Source organism: Opisthocomus hoazin, chromosome Z, assembly GCF_030867145.1.
Source record: "Opisthocomus hoazin isolate bOpiHoa1 chromosome Z, bOpiHoa1.hap1, whole genome shotgun sequence".
NCBI lineage: Eukaryota > Metazoa > Chordata > Aves > Opisthocomiformes > Opisthocomidae > Opisthocomus > Opisthocomus hoazin.
The window spans coordinates 2,198,532-2,218,624 of NC_134454.1; the positions used below are offsets into that span (position 1 = coordinate 2,198,532).

At 42.5% G+C, this 20,093-nt stretch overlaps 1 protein-coding gene across 1 annotated transcript in view; it reads left to right on the top strand.

Moving 5' to 3' along the window:
- The window catches only part of ADGRV1 (adhesion G protein-coupled receptor V1), a 313,027-nt gene that overhangs the window by 213,161 nt on the left and 79,773 nt on the right, over positions 1-20,093 (top strand). The window contains exon 85 of the mRNA XM_075411234.1: positions 5,355-5,533. Within this exon, the coding sequence (XP_075267349.1) occupies positions 5,355-5,533 (179 nt within the window). The remainder of the gene's footprint in view (positions 1-5,354; positions 5,534-20,093) is intronic.

Sequence of the window (20,093 nt, forward strand, 5' to 3'; positions counted from 1 at the left end):
TATATGAAAGCATGCAACCATTCTGAAAATGAAAGCTGTGGGCACTCCTAGAAAGCAGGAAAAAGGGAAAGAGAATTTTTCTCGCTGAGCTGGGAAAGACTTTATTTAAAGTATTTTGCAGTTAATATTTACCAGATATCCACAGATTATCACTAAACATAAATGAAGGAATAAACAAAGAAATAAACAAAAGCACCCCAGTTTGGGGAAGGTGATTTTAGTTAATTGCCTCATTCTAAAAGAAAAAAGCTTCACTGAAGTTCACATTGTCTCATTAGAGTGTTATTAGCATTCGTAATTGTTTTGCATTCTACATCAGAAAAATCACAGCTTGTACATTTGTTCCTCCACCTGAGCAACTGGGGAATAGACTGTACGTTTTATTCTTCTGTAGAACTGGCTACTGCTGCAGCATGGCAACAGGGAGGGATTTGCTAAAATTAGCTCCACTATTTGTGTTTCATTGATTACGTTTTGGAACATCAAAAGGGGCTGAAGACAAGAACTTATAATTATCAAGAGAGAAATGTCACCTCACAGGAAATGGTGAATTAGGCAAGCCCCCTTACATCTTTGCAGCAGCACCGATGTTGAAGTGTCCTTCTGTGACAAATGAGGTGAGATAGGTAAATAGGGCTAAGCAAACACCGAGAAAGGATGAGGTACAATTTCTTAGAAAGCAGGCTCAGTTGGATGACTGAGAACAATGTTCACCAGATTGTCAGAATTAGTAGAATCAACAATCCTTGAGCATAATGGCATAAATCAGTTCAGGGATTTTGCTGTCTGGAAGTGCTCGCAGTGAAGCACAGCCAAGTCAGAACTACAAGGGCAAGCAATTTGAAGAATGTTTATTGGCATAAGGTGACAAACAGCATCTTGAATTCGTTTTCAATCCAATGCAAAAGTTAAGAGAGGAAAGGACAACCAGTAAGGGTGGAAAATCTTTTCACAAACTGTGGATTTTTTTCCAAATAGCGTATTCATCTGTTTAATGTTTTCTTCCCGTCAATGTCCAACAACGGAGTTAGCAGTTTTTCTGTGTTCTTTCAAGCTACACAGGACAGTTACAATTATATGGTAGGATATTCCTGTGTTCTTTTAAGCAAAACAAACTTTGCCTTTGTTCACATAGCACCAATCACAAAACGAAAATAATAAATGCCATCATAATTAGTATATAATTAATATAATTACATACACTGGGCATATTTATAAAATGTCATTCTCTGCGGGAGCATTTAAAATGCTTACTGAACTGATAAATTTTTGGAAAATAAGTTGTTACATATACAATGTGATTTATGATAAATATTGTATATTCATGCTACATAAATCACAGAAAAAAACCTGTAATGATAATTAACTGATGAGACTTACATAAGGAATCCACAAAGCGTTAATTAAGTGCTTGATTGTGAAAGTTCAGTCTGTCTGAACAAACTGGTAGACAAAACCTTGGCTAAGGGGACTCTGCAAAATTTCACAAACACAAATAATTGCTTCGCAATTCTCTTGTCACTGCATGCGGATTTTACCTGTCCTAACAACAGACAGCTGCAAATTAAGCATACAAGTCATTACTATATGAAATGCCTGTGTAGAGAACTGTGAGATATGAGTATGATTGGGTAAGGGTCAATGGGTGCCGGAAGATGTCTGTCACAGAATCACAGAATCACAGAATGGTAGGGGTTGGAAGGGAGCTCTGTGGAACTTCTGGTCCAATCCCCTGCCAAAGCAGGGTCACCTACAGCAGGCTGCACAGGACCTTGTCCAGGCAGGGTCTGAATATCTCCAGAGAAGGAGACTCCACAGCCTCCCTGGGCAGCCTGTTCCAGAGCTCCGTCACCCTCAGAGGGAAGAAGTTCTTCCTGATGTCCAGCTGGAGCTTCCTCTGCTTCAGTTTGTGCCCATTGCCCCTTGTCCTGTCGCTGGGCACCACTGAAAAGAGTCTGGCCCCATCCTCCTGACCCCCACCCTGCAGATATTTAGAGGCATTTCGAAGGTCCCCTCTCAGCCTTCTCTTCTCCAGGTTTAACAAGCCCAGCTCCCTCAGCCTCTCCTCACAGGAGAGATGTTCCAGTCCCCTCACCATCCTCATAGCCCTCCGCTGGACTCTCTCCAGTAACTCCTCATCTTTCTTGAACTGGGGAGCCCAGAACTGGACACAGTACTCCAGATGGGGCCTCACCAGGGCAGTGTAGAGGGGGAGGAGAACCTCCTCAATCTGCTGGCCACACTTTTCATTGCCATTGGCCTTCTTGGCAGCCAGGGCACGCTGCTGGCTCATGGTCAACCTGTCATTCACCAGGACACCCAGGTCCTTCTCCGCAGAGCTGCTCTCCAGCAGGTCCGCCCCAGTCTGTAGTGGTGCATGGGATTTTTCTTCCCCAGGTGCAGGACCCTGCATTTGCCTTTGTTGAACTACATCAGGTTCCTCTCTGTCCAACTCTCCAGCCTGTCCAGGCCTTGCTGAATGGCAGCACATCAAGACCTGGACAGATTCCGGTGTGTCAGCCACCCCTCACAGCTTTATGTCATCAGCAAACTTGTTGAGGGTACACTCTGTCCCTTCATCCAGGTCATTGATCACAGAATCACAGAATCACAGAATAGTAGGGGTTGGAAGGGACCTCTGTGGGTCATCTAGTCCAACCCCCCCGCCGAAGCAGGGTCACCTACAGCAGGCTGCACAGGACCTTGTCCAGTCGGGTCTTGAATATCTCCAGAGAAGGAGACTCCACAACCTCCCTGGGCAGCCTGTTCCAGTGCTCCGTCACCCTCAGAGAGAAGAAGTTCCTCCTCATGTTCAGACGGAACTTCCTGTGCCTCAGTTTGTGCCCATTACCCCTTGTCCTGTCACTGGGCACCACTGAAAAGAGCTTGGCCCCATCCTCCTGACACCCACCCTTCAGATATTTGTAGGCATTTATAAGGTCCCCTCGCAGCCTTCTCTTCTTCAGGCTGAACAAGCCCAGTTCCCTCAACCTCTCCTCGTAGTGGAGATGCTCCAGTCCCCTCACCATCCTTGTAGCCCTCCGCTGGACTCTCTCCAGTAGCTCTTCATCCTTCTTGAACTGGGGAGCCCAGAACTGGACACAGTACTCCAGATGAGGCCTCACCAGGGTAGTGTAGAGGGGAAGGAGAACCTCCCTTGTCCTGCTGGCCACACTCTTCTTGATGCACCCCAGGATCCCATTGGCCTTCTTGGCAGCCAGGGCACACTGCTGGCTCATAGTTAACCTGATAAATACTGTGAACAAGACTGGGCCCAGTACTGACCCCTGGGGGACACCACTAGTTACCGGCCTCCAACTAGACTCAGCGCCGCTGATGACAACCCTCTGAGTTCTGCCATTCAGCCAGTTCTCAATCCACTTCACCGACCACTCATCCAGCCCACACTTCCTGAGCTTCCCTAGGAGGATGTTATGGGACACTGTGTGAAAAGCCTTGCTGAAGTCAAGGTAGACAACATCCACGGCTCTCCCCTCATCTACCCAGCCAGTCATGCCATCATAGAAAGCTATCAGATTGGTCAGGCATGATTTCCCCTTGGTCAATACATGTTGACTACTCCTGATAACCTTCTTTTCCTCCACTTGCTTAAAGATGACCTCTCTCCATTGACTGTCAAGACAGGCTGGAGGCCCAAGTTTGAATTAGATGGCTTCTAGACAGAAAAAGACAAAATGAATCCCTTATTCACCTCATATAAAAGACCAGAAATATTTATATAATATGCAGAGCTGTAGCTGGTATAATATGATGTAAGTGGAGAAAGTCAAGAAATATTTTGCAAAGTATATTTTTATTATGGATAGTTTAGGTGTTTATTAGAAAGTAGGAACATGTGTAGATGTGCATTAAAAAATGCTGAGCACATAGGAAATTGTTTCTACTATTAACCTCTTCAAGAAAATGCAAAGATCCAAACAAAACTCTATATTTTTTGTTTTATTTGAAGACTTTCCTTACTCATACTACCACTTCTTTCAAGAGAGTTCAGCTATTCCACTTCCTCATTTTGATTCATACATAGTTTTAAATTCTTAGTTATGACTTTTGATGAGTTGATCATAACAAGACACAGATTGTTGTGGAGTTGCATATGAATTTACATTCATTTATTTGCATTTTTTTCTCAAACTCTTTTATAAATATTACACAGAATCACAGAACCATTAAAGTTTCAGGGGCAGCTTGCGACTGCCTAGTCCACCACCCTGGCTCAAGCAGGCTCAGCTACGGTGGTTTGCCCAAAGCCATGTTCAGTTACATTCATTTATGGACTGCCTATCGGCTTCAAAAAAGAAATTATATGAAAGGATGCAACCATTCTGAAAATGAAAGCTGTGGGTACTCCTAGAAAGAAGGAAAAAGGGAAAGAGAATTTTTCTCACTGAGTTGGGAAAGACTTTATTTAAAGTATTTTGCAGTTAGTATTTACCAGATATCCACAGATTATCACTAGGTTTTCATTTGTCTCTAAAGATAGAAACTCCACAGCCTGTCTGGACAGCTTGGCCCAGTGTTTGACAACTCACACACACACACACAAAAAAAGTTTTTTCTTGTGTTTACATGGAATTTCATGTGTTTCCATTTGTGCCCTTTTGCCTCATGTCCTCTCACTGGTCAGAAGGGCCTGGCTCCCTCTGCATCACTACCTCCCTTCAGGTACTTATAGACATGGACAAGATCCCCCTGAGCCTCCTCTTCTCCAGGCTGAACAGTCCCAGCTCTCTCAGCCTCTCCTCATAAGAGAGATGGTCCAGTCTCTTAATCATCTTCATAGCCCTTTGCTGGACTCGTTCCATGTCTTTGTTGTGCTGGTGAGCTTGGAACGGGACCACGGTCAGAAACACGGAAGGAGGTTAGTGCATTTCCTACAAGAAAATACAGAGCTCAACAATAGCATAAGAAGGTTCAGTACAGATCAGATTTAGCAATATTATATGTCATTCTTTTCTGTGAAGGTATGGTGTCCTGTTTTCGGCTGTGTTAAACCACAACATATAGAAATCCAAGAAGAAAGCTACTTTTGCACCACAAGGCTATTTTTGCAGTGCAAAAATAGAGTTTTCTACTAAAAAGGGTGTCCCTTCCTCTCTGATAGTCTAATTCCATATCTTACATTTGTACAAGTAAACATGCTTCTTTTATAATCAGTCGCTTTTTATTACTTAAGTGAAGAAAATGAGCACAAAATATTTATGTTGAAAAATGTTTATATACACAAATATGCTGGGACAGAAATATGCTGTATTATGACTTTCAGAGTGATTTGATTTTTGGGATAGCTAATCATCCACCAAGTCTACTGATTAATATTCTGTGTTATTCTTCAGGCTATTAATTTCTGGTACATCCTGGTGATGAATGATGAACACACAGAGCGGCGCTATCTGCTTTACTTCCTTTTGAGTTGGGGGCTTCCAGCTTTTGTGGTCATCCTGCTTTTAATTATCCTGAGAGGAATCTATCATCACAGCACAGCACAGATTTATGGCCTGGTCTACAGTGATTTGTAAGTTTTCCTTTAAAAATCATGAACTAACTGTTGTACTTTCGATATTGTTCTGTATTTAATTTGCTTGTGTGTAGCGAAATGCAGTAAGGGTCAGGGGAAATTCTCGTTTGGTGGAGATGCAGCAAGCATGTCCCCCATGGACCATGCAGCACTTTCTGTGCAATTGGGCTTTGCTTCAGTTTCTCCAGAGTTCCATCCTGGGCTGAGCATTGGCAGAGCCAGCTCAGTCATGTCTGTGTTGTGGATAAATTATTTATTCTTTTCTGAGACTGTGCAATTCCAGGGTAAAGGATAGAAATGGCTACTGCTGCAGAAGTGAGCAGAAGAGCGTGTTTTTCTTCCAATTCATTTCTGTATTTAAAAACAAATCGTCACCAAACCAAACCTTAAACCACCATGTCTTAGATTATTAAATATATTCTCTGCTAAACAAGGTTACTGCTTTGGCATGTCAAATATATTTTCTGAAGTGTTTCTCTTGGACTACTGAAATGTTATATTCCAAACTATTCCCAATTTGAGCAATGCTGTAATGCCAATAATTAGCGCAGCCCTTTCAGAGCTGTATATCACCTCAGATAACTGTCCTAATTGAAAGAATACATCTTCATAGAACTTGAGACACTTGAGTGGAAAGACACATAAATATTTTTGTTCTCCTTCCCTGCCTTTTTTAATCTGTCCCCTTTTCTGGCAAAGCTAATCTATGATAATGGCTATTCTAGGATAGGAGAATATTATGCTTATTCAATTTGTGTCAGAATTACATGCTTCCTGCATGGGAAAGAATGAGCTCACAGCTTCTTTTTCGAATAATACAAGAATATACAATTTCTTTTGAGGAAAACTTCTTACGATGGAGCTTGCAGAACAGATTCCAAGCAGGAGAATATCTATCTGTCTTTAATAAAAGAGGAAGATACAGTGTACATCATTCCGTTATAACGGAACAAAATTCAGTTTGTGTTTTTCTGTCATACAAAGGGAATTACTGTGAAAAGTAGACACTGGAGTTCAATACCTGTGTATTTGAGTATATGCATATACATATTTATGTGCACTTATAAATATTATTTATATATGCATATCTATAGAATCATGGAATCATAGGTTGGAAAAGACCTCTAAGATCATCAAGTCCAACCATCCACCCAACACCATCATTCCCACTAAACCATATCCCAAAGCGCTGCATCTACACGTTTTTTGAACACCTCCAGGCACGGTGAATCAACCACTTCCCTGGACAGCCTGTTCCAATGCCTGACCACTCCTTCAGTGACGAATTTTTTCCTAATATCTAAATTACACCTCCCCTGATGCAGCTTGAGGCCATTGCCTCTCATCCTATCACTACTTACTTGGGAGAAGAGACCAACACCCACCTCACTACACCCTTCTTTCAGGTAGTTGTAGAGAGCAATAAGGTCCCCCCTCAGCCTCCTCTTCTCCAGATTGAAAAACCCCAGCTCTCTCAGCCGCTCCCCATCAGACTTGTTCTCCAGAGCCCTCTCCAGCCTCGTTGTCCTTCTCTGGACACACTCCAGCACCTCGATGTCCTTCTTGTAGTGAGGGGCCCACAGATGAACACAGTACTCCAGGTGTGGCCTCACCAGTGCCCAGTACAGGGGCACGATCACCTCCCTGCTCCTGCTGGCCACACCATTCCTGATCCAAGCCAGGATACCTGGACACACTGCTGGCTCCTGTTCAGCCAGCTGTCGACCCACACCCCAAGGTCCTTTTCCACCAGGCAGCTTTCCAGCCACTCTTCCCTAAGCCTGTAGTGTTCCATGGGGTTGGTGTGACCCAAGTGCAGGACCCGGCACTTGGTCCTGTTGTGGAACGTCATACAGTTGGCCTCAGCCCATCGATACAGCCTGTCCAGATCCCTCTGCAGAGCCTTCCTACCATCAAGCAGATCGACACTCCCACCCAGCTTGGTGTCATCTGCAAACTTACTGAGGGAGCACTCAGTCACCTCATCCAGATAATTGGTAAAGATGTGAAACAAGACTGGCCCCAAAACTGAGCCCTGGGGAACACCACTCGTGACCGACCGCCAGCTTTATTTAACTCCATTCACCACCACTCTCTGGGCTCAGCCATTCAGCCAGTTCTTTATCCAGAGAAGAGTACACCCATCCAAACCATGGGCAGCCAGTTTCTGCAGGAGGATGCTGTGGGAACAGTGTCAAAGGCCTTACTAAAGTCCAGGTAGATGACATCCACAGCCTTTCCCTCATCACCTAGGCGTGTCACCTGGTCATAGAAGGAGATCAGGTTGGTCGAAGCCTTGCTGGCTGGGCCTGATCCCCTTGTTGTGCTTCACATGCCCGGTGAGCACACTCAGGATGAATCACTCCATAATCTTGCCTGGCACCGAGTGTATATGTTTACAGTGCATGATCAGCAAGGATACCTGATTTAGACCTAAATGAGCTACACTGGGTACTACCAGGTGTCTAGCCATGTTAGCCAAGGTTTAGTCCCACACTAATAGACACCAGGTCTCAACTCAGAAGAGTACCTGAGGCCCACAATAGCAGACCATTTCTGATATTCACGCTATGTGTGGGAGTGCTGCATAGCTAGATGCCATACCATACACATAGATATTTCTTTCCAGAACATGGCAAACCAAGAGTATTGTATTTTTTTCATAGTAAAATGCTTTTTTGTGCATAGTAAACACAATAAATGTGTTGTCTTATGACTGCAGTCGGACAGCGGGCTGATGGTGCCATCATGGAGTGAACCACGGTTTTACAGTTGTTTTCTTTTGATCGCCATGTCTCATTCTTTCAAAAATGAGGAAAAATGCCTAAGTTCTGATAAAATTATTAAGTAGGGGAAAGCTACTCAGTGCAAGTCATTAATATAAAACTTTTCCAGCATCTCGTTAAAGTGGGGAAATGCCAGAAATCATCCCAAGCTTAGTAAGAGTGCCGCTTATTCCAGCTCAGTCAATGTGAACGCTGTAAGAAGATACTTGCGAGGATTTTCATAAATCGCATCGATGATAGTTCTTAATGTGAAGAGCACTTTAAAAGTTGCTCTTAATTATACAAAGAGGACTTTCAAAGCTGGGATGTAGGAAAGAGGACAGATTGAACTACATCTCTTGGTTTGTTTTCTCCAAACCAGGATGTAGTAGTGGAAAAAGTAACAAAGGGATTTCCAAAGTCAGGGCCATTACATACTAACCTCAGCACCAGCCTCAGAATTACTTTGGGAGAAGTGGCGTGCTGCTAAGGAGCTCATTTCATGTAAGAGCTGGAAGACTGGTTAAAGTAGTGGAAGCAGTGAAGCCTGTTATCTCAGCTATCCCTAAGTGAGCACTCCTCCAGGCAACTCATTTTTGCATTACTGTGGTGTCTGACCAACTGTTTTGTTCCTAACCAGAATGCCATGGGCACAATTAGCCAACAGGATGGTTGTGCTGAAAGAACTTATTTTTAAGGTGGTATTGAACATAAAAAGACTTGAGCTGTGTTGGATTTTGTGCTTTGAAAGAAGTATTGTGACAGGATCTTCCTTCAGATATGTCAAATTACACACACAAATCCATATCTTTTGAACAATAACTCCCATAACATGTCACAGTATAAAACTTTCAGGCTGGGATGGCAGTAGTAAGCATATTGGTGATTCTTGATTCTTTTCATAATTACTTATGTATGGCACGAACAGTGCACTCTTTGGCATTATGTGAATTTTGTTATGGTACTGGTAAATTTGTTTGTACCATAATGTCTGTAGCATTATGATATGATTTTTTTGGAACAGTAGCTGAGTGATGCATGAAAGAGCTAACTGCCAAGAAAGGGTTCTTTTATTCCTCCCTGTGCTAATTCCTCCATTGCTTGGCTGTTTGAGTAAGACTGCAGAAGTTGCCAGTGAAAGGCATATCAGCATAACTTGAATGAAACAAGTAGAGAGATGGGCATTTGCCTAGGATAGGTTTGAATGAAGGAAGAGCAGTCTATCTGGATATCTGTAAAGAAAAATGTGTAGGTTCTATGAATATCTGATACAATACCTTTACTAAGGAAAGTAGTAACATTTGATCCTCTCTTAAAAAATATGCATTAGTTCTCACGTCTCTTTTAAAAAAGAATAACAAGTTATTTCAGATGCAGGTGCCTATAACTGCACCTCTGTTTGATTTCTGTGTGTAATAACCATTGGCTCAGTCATGTCCTGAAACTTCAAAGTAGGGGCATTCTCTGTGTGCAGCTGGCTTGTACGAGCGGCTTGGATAGGTCTTTGCCATCTAGCCCGTTTTTTTTACTTTTTGTCCTATGGTGAAAGTCTTACATGAAGGTTTGTCAGTGTTTGTAAATGAAATCTCTAACGTGCCTGTAAATTTCTAGTATACTGTCTACCCTGGTCTCTAGTATCTGTTCTCTAAAATGTACGTCCTTGCTTAAGAACTGCCATGATGGCTGAGGCGTTAGTGCATTTTAGTGACAGGAGGCAGGTTTCAGCTCCTTTCAAGTGGCTAATAACTGAAATTTGAATTAAGCTCTGAACTAGATGATTTAAAATCACTGCAAAAAAAGTATGTTATACTTTTATATTTCTGAGTTTTTATGTTGTACAGACATTTTTCCATCCCCTGTTCGAATTTGGTGCAATCTCTGTCTGAAATATCTCTGTCTAAAATATCTTCCAAGGACATAAATTCTATCATTTAGGTACACACTGTTTTAAAAAAGTATTTCCTTTTGTCATTTCGTATTACATTGAATGTCACCATGACTTTGTGCTGTGACGTAAGTAGAGACCTCAGGATGACCTTTCTCTTCCATTTGTTTTGGTTTTTTCCTTATCTCCCATCTGATTGTCTCTTTCAGGCTTATAAACCAAACCCATAATCTGTGTTTCTTCACAGGAATTGTTAATGTCCTTGCACACTTTAATGCCCTTCTTCTCCTTTTGAGAAGAATTTTTGTTGTTGAATAAGAGAAACTTATGAACAGATGAGTTCACAACAAGAGAAGAGTTCACTTTAAAATGAAATTCCAAAGCTCATTGTGGTTCCCAGTCTTCAGTCAGTTCAACATTTGCTGTTGTCCTGGTAGAAGCTCCTGGCCAGTCATGGCTTCGTTTCTAAAAAGCTTTTAACTAAAGCTTGCAAAGTGAGTTTATTCTTAGCAATATGCTTAAACTGAGTAGTATATTTTGAACAGACACAAAGACACAGTTCACCTGGTACAGTAAAAAACATTTGAAGGCAAGTTGAAACTGTGCATATTGGCAAAGAGAGATCAATAAAGTAGCTTTATAATTTCTCATATAACCCTGGGAGTCTAATTGTCCATACTTACATACACGTAAAAATTTCAATACCCTTTAAAGTCAATGGAACCACACCCATTTGCAGGGTTTTGTCTTAACTCATCTGTTTGAGATCAGAGGCCAGAATTATTTAATTACAAGTATCAGTTTTCATTCACAAACATGAGTTGAAAGGTTAATTATGTACATTCACTGCATTTGTACCCAAGAAATTGTCCAGAGCTATAATAGATATTATAAAAAATATACTACTCTTAATTTGGTGAGAATCACAGCTCAGTGGAGCTTGAACTTTTAAGTCACTTGGATGGTTTGAAAACTCTCACCTACAATAGCATTAAATTACATTTTTTATAAACATTAGAAGTAATATGGTTGCAGCTTTAAGCTTTGGGTCTGATTAGACCTTCTTGAAACTGGACTCCCTAATAAGGCCAAAGGAATGTTTTTATCAGAGTATAAACTAAAACAAGTAACCTTTGAAACGGAGAAAACTGGAAGTGATTAGACATGACAGAACACAAATTTGAAAGTTTATAAACAAATATCTCCCAGCCCACTGTGTCCTTGCAAAAGCTGATCAAGCTGGTTTTCAAGCACAGCTTTTGTCAAGCCTGAGCCTAGTTTTTTTACTTGAAGCAAATTGTATAGTTTCCTCTAGTTCTCAGAACGGGGTTTTGTGATCATTTCTGAGACATGGCTGTCTGCTGCTTGCACTTTTCAGAGCTCTTTTCTCTCTTTTCTCTCTGCCAATCCCTCCAATTTCTAGAAGTGTCTCTTTTTTATCAGGATCATTTATTTGCTCAAGGGAACAATGATCTCTCCTCTCAGGAGGTCCCACCTCATTCATTCATTTTCCTCTTTAAAATCCACCGTGGCAAACAAACTGAATGCAGGAGAACCATGTGTATCATTACAATACTTCAAAATAGAAGTGTCTTTGTATTTGTTGTCAGTGATAGTGCCATGATAACATTTCACAGCAGAAAAAGGCTAAGCTAAATGTCCTCAGAAATACATCTTCTTTGTACGATATCATCTGCCATGATGATATGTATAAGAAACAATGAAAAAAGATTGTCCAGCAAAATTCCTGTCTAGAAAGAAACAGACACTCCTGTCTCCTTTACAGCCTAGCCCAAGGCAGAGGTTTTCCCAGCAAAGTCACTGGTTCTGTGAGTCTGCAGCCACATCCAGGGGACAGGAGAACACAAGATTACAGAAAGCTGGAAATTATGAACTTTTTTTCTGTGACTCAGAGTTACAGCTCTTCCTGGCACTCACATTGCAGTTTCTCTGAACCAAACCCTTACACATGGGCATGGCATGGGTCACAAATTAACATCTAGGAGCCATGGCCGAGACAAAACAAGCCGTGCCATTGCTATCTGAATGCTGAGTTTCCTCAAGTGAGTCACGCCCTGCTGGGTTGTAACCCAAACTAGTGATAAAATAGAAGCATGGAGATCACTCATACTCTGAGATATGAAGTCTTACTTGTTGGTTTGTTTAAGATCTGAGTGCTGAAAGCTGTATGACGCACAAAAATAGAGACAGTCTGCACTTCCAAAGATACTCTCGTGTGGTGAAGCACAATTTCTAGCAGGTAGGAAGGTTCACATCACTTGCTAGAATAGTGCAGAAGCGGAAGGCTTGACAGAAGCACAAACCCATAAATGTTTATGCCCTGCTTGTATATTTGGTGTTGTACAAATTGCATAACAGTTGCATGTGATGAGAAACATTTAATTTAAATTCTTGCCAGGACTGGCAAGAATGATAAGGCCCACCGAAGATTTTTTAAATAAGTAACTTATAACTCATAAGGATAGGTGGGAGGATGGGGACAGTCAAGGCTCAGGGCTCAGCCTGGACAAAAATATAAGATATAATCATTTGTGGTGTGTTTTCTAAGTAATTCTCCAAGGTTCATTTGGTTTGATGCTGTTGTAGGGATAAAATCTTTCTGAAGCACCTTTCCAGACACTACTTTTTATTAAGTTTTATTTCAACAGCTACAGCCCTCGCAACTTCTAATTATTTACTTGCTGCACTTGCAAAGAGGATCCCGTAAACCTTAATTATTTGTTATAGATGGAGTCGTGCTTTCTGTCTAACCAAACAGTGTCCAGGCTGGTGCAGTGATGCTTAACCCTGTCAGACAAAATACTGGACGCTGCTTTGGGTCTCACCAAGGCAGATGACTGGGTCACTGCTGGCGCATGTTCTGGGCGCAGCTCCCTGGCTTGCTAGCTGTTCCCAAAAATGGAGCCCTGCTTTCTTAAACCCACAGATTTGTGCCATTACTGGTAACAGGAATTTTTCAGCTTCAGCAAGCTATTTTCTGTACAAGTTTTTGGATGAAGTCTCTTATGTGCCCCTTCCACTATGACTTCAAAAGCTTTGAATTTAGGCCTGAACCTTAGAACAACATGCTTGAAACACCAGACTTTTACAAGCAGGAATAGCTAAGAAAATAACTAAGAACAGCCAGAAAAAGCACTCAGGGATTTTATCTGAACTGTCAGGAATGCTAAGAGAAAGAGGTTTTTATGATGAATGGATGTGGAATTCCCATTCCCCAATGCCTGAGCCTTGCTTTATATTCCACATGGACTTGAAAGTGTCTCCCTGCATGGTCCGCTCTCTCCAGCTTGTAATTCCTGTTATACCAATTTTTCCACCTCCTTTCTCCTCAGTTTGCTGGCAAATCAGCTAGGGTTTTGAAGCTTTTGCAAACGGCCGATGCTAGAGCTCAGTGCAGAGCGATGCTTGGGCATCTGGATGCAAGGGCGGATGCTGCGCAAACCGCTCAGCTGAAGCAGTGCGGGGAGAAAAGTCTGCATTTTCCACTGGCTGATTTCTCGCCATAACTGCTTTGCCCTTCTCAGCAGGGTAAATTAGCCCATGCTGAACTCTGTGCTATTGCAGGAGAGATGCTTCTGATGAACCGGAGCTACTTGGGTTATGTCTACACTGCACCACAATATAGACATTCCCATATATATATATATATACAACAGGGCAAATTACCTTACTTCCTGACCTATAGCAAAAGTTAAGAGAGTACAAAGTTTGGCCTATTTTTATTCTGTACTTGTGCTTTATTTTCTAAACTCCTCCATTATTTTCAATGAAGCTGCCTAACGTGTTACCCACTGCTAAGGACTATTTAAAAACAGCTCACTGCTAAATGTGATGGCTTTAATTACCTTTTATTTATCCCCCATTACCGACATATGTTTTCAGTGGAGGAAAATAGTTGGGGTTGAGGGCAGGGGATTGAGTGCTTTTTATATCTTGGCAAATATTTACTGTTAATGTTAAGCAAATGTTAGCACATCAGAAACAGACGTAATCACTGTGTTGTGCTTTTAAAGTGTTAAAGTAGAGAGAAATAAATTCTGGCTGATTGGAGTGATGGAATTTTGAAAAGTGAGAAAAATAGTTGTTATTAAGGTAAAATTCCCAACCACTGTTAATTTCTGACAAATCCAGTTAGCTGTAAAGGGCTGCGAGAACAGGTTGTTGCAGGTGAGAGTTGCACCCACAAATGACCTTGGGGCCTGATCCTTCAAACAGCCTCAGACAGGGGGATTTTTGTGCCCAAGTAAAACTGCAGAGAGTTCACAGAGCCTGTATAGTAATATGGAACAGAGAACAGCTGCAGAATGAAGGCTTGCATCCCTGCCACTGACAGCTTCAAAAAGCTTCACATTTCCTTTCAGGTTGTGTAAGAAATTAGCAAGATAGTCACTCCTACTTTATGGTCTTTAATTAGCAGAATACCGCCTACTGCTACTAAAAAAACTCGTTCTCGGTCTATCTGTTTTCCAACAGTTTAGAAAAGGCTTCATCTGATATGCCAGAATATAGCAGGAAATGCTAAAATAAGCAATAGTGAGATCAATAGCAGCAACTGGCTCCGACTGCTTTAATGACACTGACATGCTGTTTGTAATATGTACGTACATCTAACCTCTTGTATTTCACCTTCCTAAAAAGAGTAGGAAAAAAGTTAGTTTATTTTTTTAACTTTACCACAGCACTGTTCTGCAGCAGATTGATGTCATGTTTAGCTGCGTGAAGTACATGGACATTGACTACACTTAGTGCAGTGAGTCTGTCTGGAAAGCAGACTTTTGTCTGTGCTGTGTAACAGCACCTGTAATTAAAAGTATCTCACCCCACTGCGCTAGGAACGCAGCTTTAGTACATCGATGTGTCTCGGTTGCGTTACATTTGTCAGCATGGCTTATACAGAGTCAGTGTATCTAACACAGAGGCTGCAACACAAACAGCTGTAGTGTGTGCTTATCCTGGACACGTGTTATGTGACAAGAAGGCATGCAGATTAAAAAAAAGCGTGTGCACAAAATGCAGGTTTGAAGCAGGAAAAAAAACCTTTTCATGACATTTTGTTATTCTTCATGCCAAAAACAGGACTGTGAACATGAGCATCATTCATGTTTGAGAGTTTGCACACAGAGACACCTCCTTTTTCAGCTGGAAGTATATTACAGAATCACAGAATCACAGAACCACAGAACAGTAGGGGTTGGAAGGGACCTCTGTGGGTCACCCAGTCCAACCCCCCTGCCCAAGCAGGGTCACCCAGAGCAGGCTGCACAGCACCGCGGCCAGGCGGGTCTGGAATATCTCCAGAGAAGGAGACTCCACAGCCTCCCTGGGCAGCCTGGGCCAGGGCTCCGTCACCCTCAGAGGGAAGAAGTTCTTCCTTGTGTTCAGCTGGAGCTTCCTCTGCTTCAGTTTGTGCCCGTTGCCCCTTGTCCTGTCGCTGGGCACCACTGGAAAGAGCCTGGCCCCATCCTCCTGACCCCCACCCTGCAGATATTCAGAGGCATTTCTAAGGTCCCCTCGCAGCCTTCTCTTCTCCAGGCTGAACAAGCCCAGCTCCCTCAGCCTCTCCTTGTAGGGGAGATGTTCCAGTCCCCTCCTCATCCTCGCAGCCCTCCGCTGGACTCTCTCCAGTAGCTCTTCATCTCTCTTGAACTGGGGAACCCGGAACTGGACACAGTACTCCAGATGAGGCCTCACCAGGGCAGTGTAGAGGGGAAGGAGAACCTCCCTCGTCCTGCTGGCCACGCTCTTCTTGAAGAGATTAAAATCCTCTGTTTAATGAACATATAGAAAAAGTAAGGCAATTAGGAGTGTCTGCCCTAAAAGCCAGTGCAAGGGAAACATTTTCTCGCATGTGAGAAACTGTAACATGTATTAAATAGTACAAAACCAATAAATAGCCGTAGTAATAGAACATTATTTCAAAGCCTTTGAGAATAGCTAATACACATGCGGAAGAAAGCCTAGCTGTAAACAGGAGCAAGATAATTAACTGAAATCAGACACATAACTCCTCACATAGTTTTAAAATTCCAGTGTTTGCAAGAACCCTGCTCTAAGAGATTTTAAGCAGGTTTCTACCAGCTTCTTGATCAGATGCTGAATGCTACAAGTCTACTGGGGCTTCTGGGATGATCTGCCTGTGAACTCCAGAACTTTCAGTGCCTCGGAGGCCTGAACTGTGCTAACACCATGCTTCTGCTAGGCCCTTGCTGCTTCTCCTTTGGTAATTGGTGCTTCCTTAGTGTTAACTTTTACAGGAGGAAAACAAAAAATAGAAAAAGAAAGTAGGTATAAAATTGTTCAGAGAAATTTCTGGAGGATGGCATAGTGAGAAAACTGAAACACAATGGGCCATGTTCCAAAACAACAGCAGATGACATTTGGGGCTCTCATTACAGAAAAGCACTGCTTGGGCATTTTATTTTTCCCCTTTTCCCAGCTGTTTAGCTCTACAGTAAGAGCAGCAGTAGAGAAAAACAAGGAAGTTGTTTTGTGCTTTATTATGCAACAGGTCTGGTTTATTGACAAGTTGTTGCACACACTGACTCAAACTGGATCTTCTGAAGATCCTGTTCTTTGCTGTTTCAAAACAGCATTTGGCACTTCTTCATTCTTTGTTCGTGGTGGACTGGATCTTCCCCACTGCTTTCTGTCATCGGTAGTCACTCTGTGAGCACCTCCGTTAATGAATATGGTGCTACTCATAGTGAATTTTGACGTGTGAGTAAAGGTGATAGGGTCAAATTTCTAGCAGCAGCTCCCACTGATGTAAAGTTGTCTTTTGAAAAGTTGCTGGGACAATCTATCCGAATGTAAACATGAACAAGCAAGCCTTGGCCTGATTTCTGGCAATTGTAAATTCTGCTGCCCTCTGAATTTACATTTTCTTAACCAAAATGATCCAACTGTGGTTTTCTTACCTTTCTCCCCCTCCTTCTTCTCTTCTTCCCTTCACTCTCTTTCCTCTTTCTTTTACTGCATAGAGGAAAGAAACTTAATGCCAAAAGGATGACTGCCACATTATCACTCTATAAAATCTGGAAAAACTTTTGTTAAACATTTTGCATTTCATTTGAAAATTACATCCAGTAGAGGAATTAATTTCCCCATGTTGAATTATATATGAAATAAAAGGTATGAGCCTGTCTCTGAGCCAGTCTGCATGAGATACAAACTGAATTAAATTCAACGAACACAAACGCAGCTTTCGTTTTTCGTTCATACCAAACAGTGCCCACGGCAGCAGTATGGGCAGTAAAAGATTTCTTGGGCTGTTCATTTTCCCGTCATCCCGATGAGGCGACAGAGGCCAAGCACAGCACTGAATCCAAGGGGATCAGCCTGGCTTTGTTGTGCTTTCGGCAGTAGTATTTGGTTACAGAAGTCTCAAAATGTGCGAGTGACGCGCTCCGCAGCTGTGCTGGACTCTTCGGGGCAGGTTTTATGGCTCATCTGAGATTTGCTTGCTTTGACCTGTAAGCAGATGACGTTTGGTGTTCCAGAGAAAACCCTCGATTTCTGTTTGAGGAAAAGTGATTAAACAGAAGCAACGCGATGGTGTAATCTTTGAGCTGCAGGTACAGGGAAAGCATTTGCCTTTTTAATTTTTTTCCACAATAATTCCATATGTTTCTGCAGCCTCTCTCAATCAACTTGTTTGCTGGAATTATAGGGTGAGAAATATTTCTTCCAAGATTCCAGTTCTTGCACCCCGTTCTTCAGTAAACAGGGAAAAGTGAACCAGGAATCTTTTACATTTTGTAATCAACGTTTGTGTAGTTTTCACCTTTACTTCATGGATCAAGACCACACCTAAATGAAGGAAAACCTGTAAGAAAGCTGGTGGAACATCATGGCCATAGGTTTATGCAGAGCTTGCGCAACACGCAGAGAATAAAGCTTCTTGCAAAGGCGCACAGAAGCGTAAGATGAACTTGTAGCTCCAACTGGACAGGTATTTTGGGGGCAGAGGCTCTGTGTTTGTGCAGGGGGGGTTCCACCTCTTAGCTGGGCAGCTCGTCTGCCCCAGGTAGCTGCACTGGCTTTGGGATGCTCAGCTTCAAGAATCATAGATTCACAGAATGGTTTGGGTTGGAAGGGACCTTCAGAGGCCATCCAGCTCAACCCCCTGCAGTGAGCAGGGACATCTGCAACTGGATCAGGTTGCTCAGAGCCCCGTCCAACCTGGCCTGGAATGTTTCCAGGGATGGAAACTTCTCAAGAAGCAGCTTATCTCAAAGCCTGTTTCTGCAGTGTGCCGGCACTGCCCAGCAAGCCATAGCCTAGTAAAAACCCTGTTGAAGAACCGCTGGTGGAGCCGATGAGGAACCGGTAAGGCTCAGCCTTCAGCAAGCGGCGGTTCGTCACCCCGGGGCGAGCAGACGTGGAAGGGGTGCCAGCCGTGGCCCTTGCTGGAGATGGCTCTGCGGTGCAGCACTTTCAAAGAGGGGCACAGGAGCGCAGGCTCGCTGCTCTGCAGGCTCACAAATTTAGGTTTTTCAGGCTGCTTGTGAGGAAAGAAACTGGTGACTTCCTCCCGAGCTGCGAGCTTCCGCTCTGCGCCGTGTCCTGTACACGCTGTGCTGGGAGCCGCGTCTGTTTGCAAAGCCTGGGCGGGGGGGGAACCCACCCTGAAAACCCCAAACAAAACTCAGCATGTTGAAACAGCCTCTGTTAACATCCAGTGCTGCGGATTCTCGGGGTGTGTTGTCCGGAGGTGAGAATTGAGGCAAAGTTTTTAAAAAAATAACTCACTAGTATCAGGAAGGTTCAGCCTGCGGTTCGCTTATCAGCAAGAACATTTATTTTTATTAGTGCTCTTTGCTTATCAGTAACAGCACCGACATGAGCTTATGGCAGAAGTTCAGCAAACACTGTATTGTCGAAGTTAAAAAATGGAGAGAAATCTTTATAAATGTTGGCGTGTTTTGTTACATTTCTTTTTTGTTTTCACCTGACATTTTCTTAGCTTTCATCAATGTCTTACCTTACTGGTAGAAAGCCTACTTATTTTTAGCAAATTTGCTTTTTAAATTACAGAAAGGCTTTTTTTTCAGACCTAGGAGCAACAGGAACTGACATTTAAATAGCTTCAGCTAGAGATCATGCCGAGAGAAGTGTAATATTTACAACTGTATTGTCTGTCATCTTAGATTTCAGAGCTGCTTTGCTCATAACAGATTATTCTTTGGGACCGGAACCCGCTAATATTAGAAAACTTTTTGCTTCATAAATATAACTCCAGCAGAGTGCTAGTTTTTAAAAAATTTCTGTAATCATGCACCATTGAATTTCAATAGAGTCAGTGTTTGGGACCCAATCGCTTGCATTTAGGACCAAGTTCTCACAGCTGGCTACATGTTTTTTGTGGAAAGAAATAGGCAAAATATTTCTAGTAAGAGCATGTACATCTGTAAATATCACTTTAAAATCTCAAACTGTCTCGTTAGAAATTTCCAATATGTAACGAATACATTTCCAAGATTTTTTCTAATAAAACCAGAATTCAAGCTATGCTATGCATTAAGAAAAACAGAGTTCAGTTTAAAATTCGATACCTGTGTAGTTTGGCCAACATGTGTTAAGCGTGCAGTTTGTTTGCAAGTCATTAAAGTAAAAAAGTGGCAGGGATTTTCCAAAGAAAACAGGAGAGCTGGTGGGCAACCGCATCCTGCCAAGGCGATGTCAGCGGGATGTGGGCTGTGTCACGCCTCTTTGAAACCTCCAGAAACACCCTTTGGCTCAGTTATAAACCAGTGCTGCTTTCACCTTGCCATAAGGGCATTTTTTGGAGTTACCCGATGCAAATATAAATCAGATATAGCTCTTTCCGGGTTATTTTGAGCTACTCTCTTGTTGCAGAGCAGACCAAAAAAAAAAAAAAAAAAAA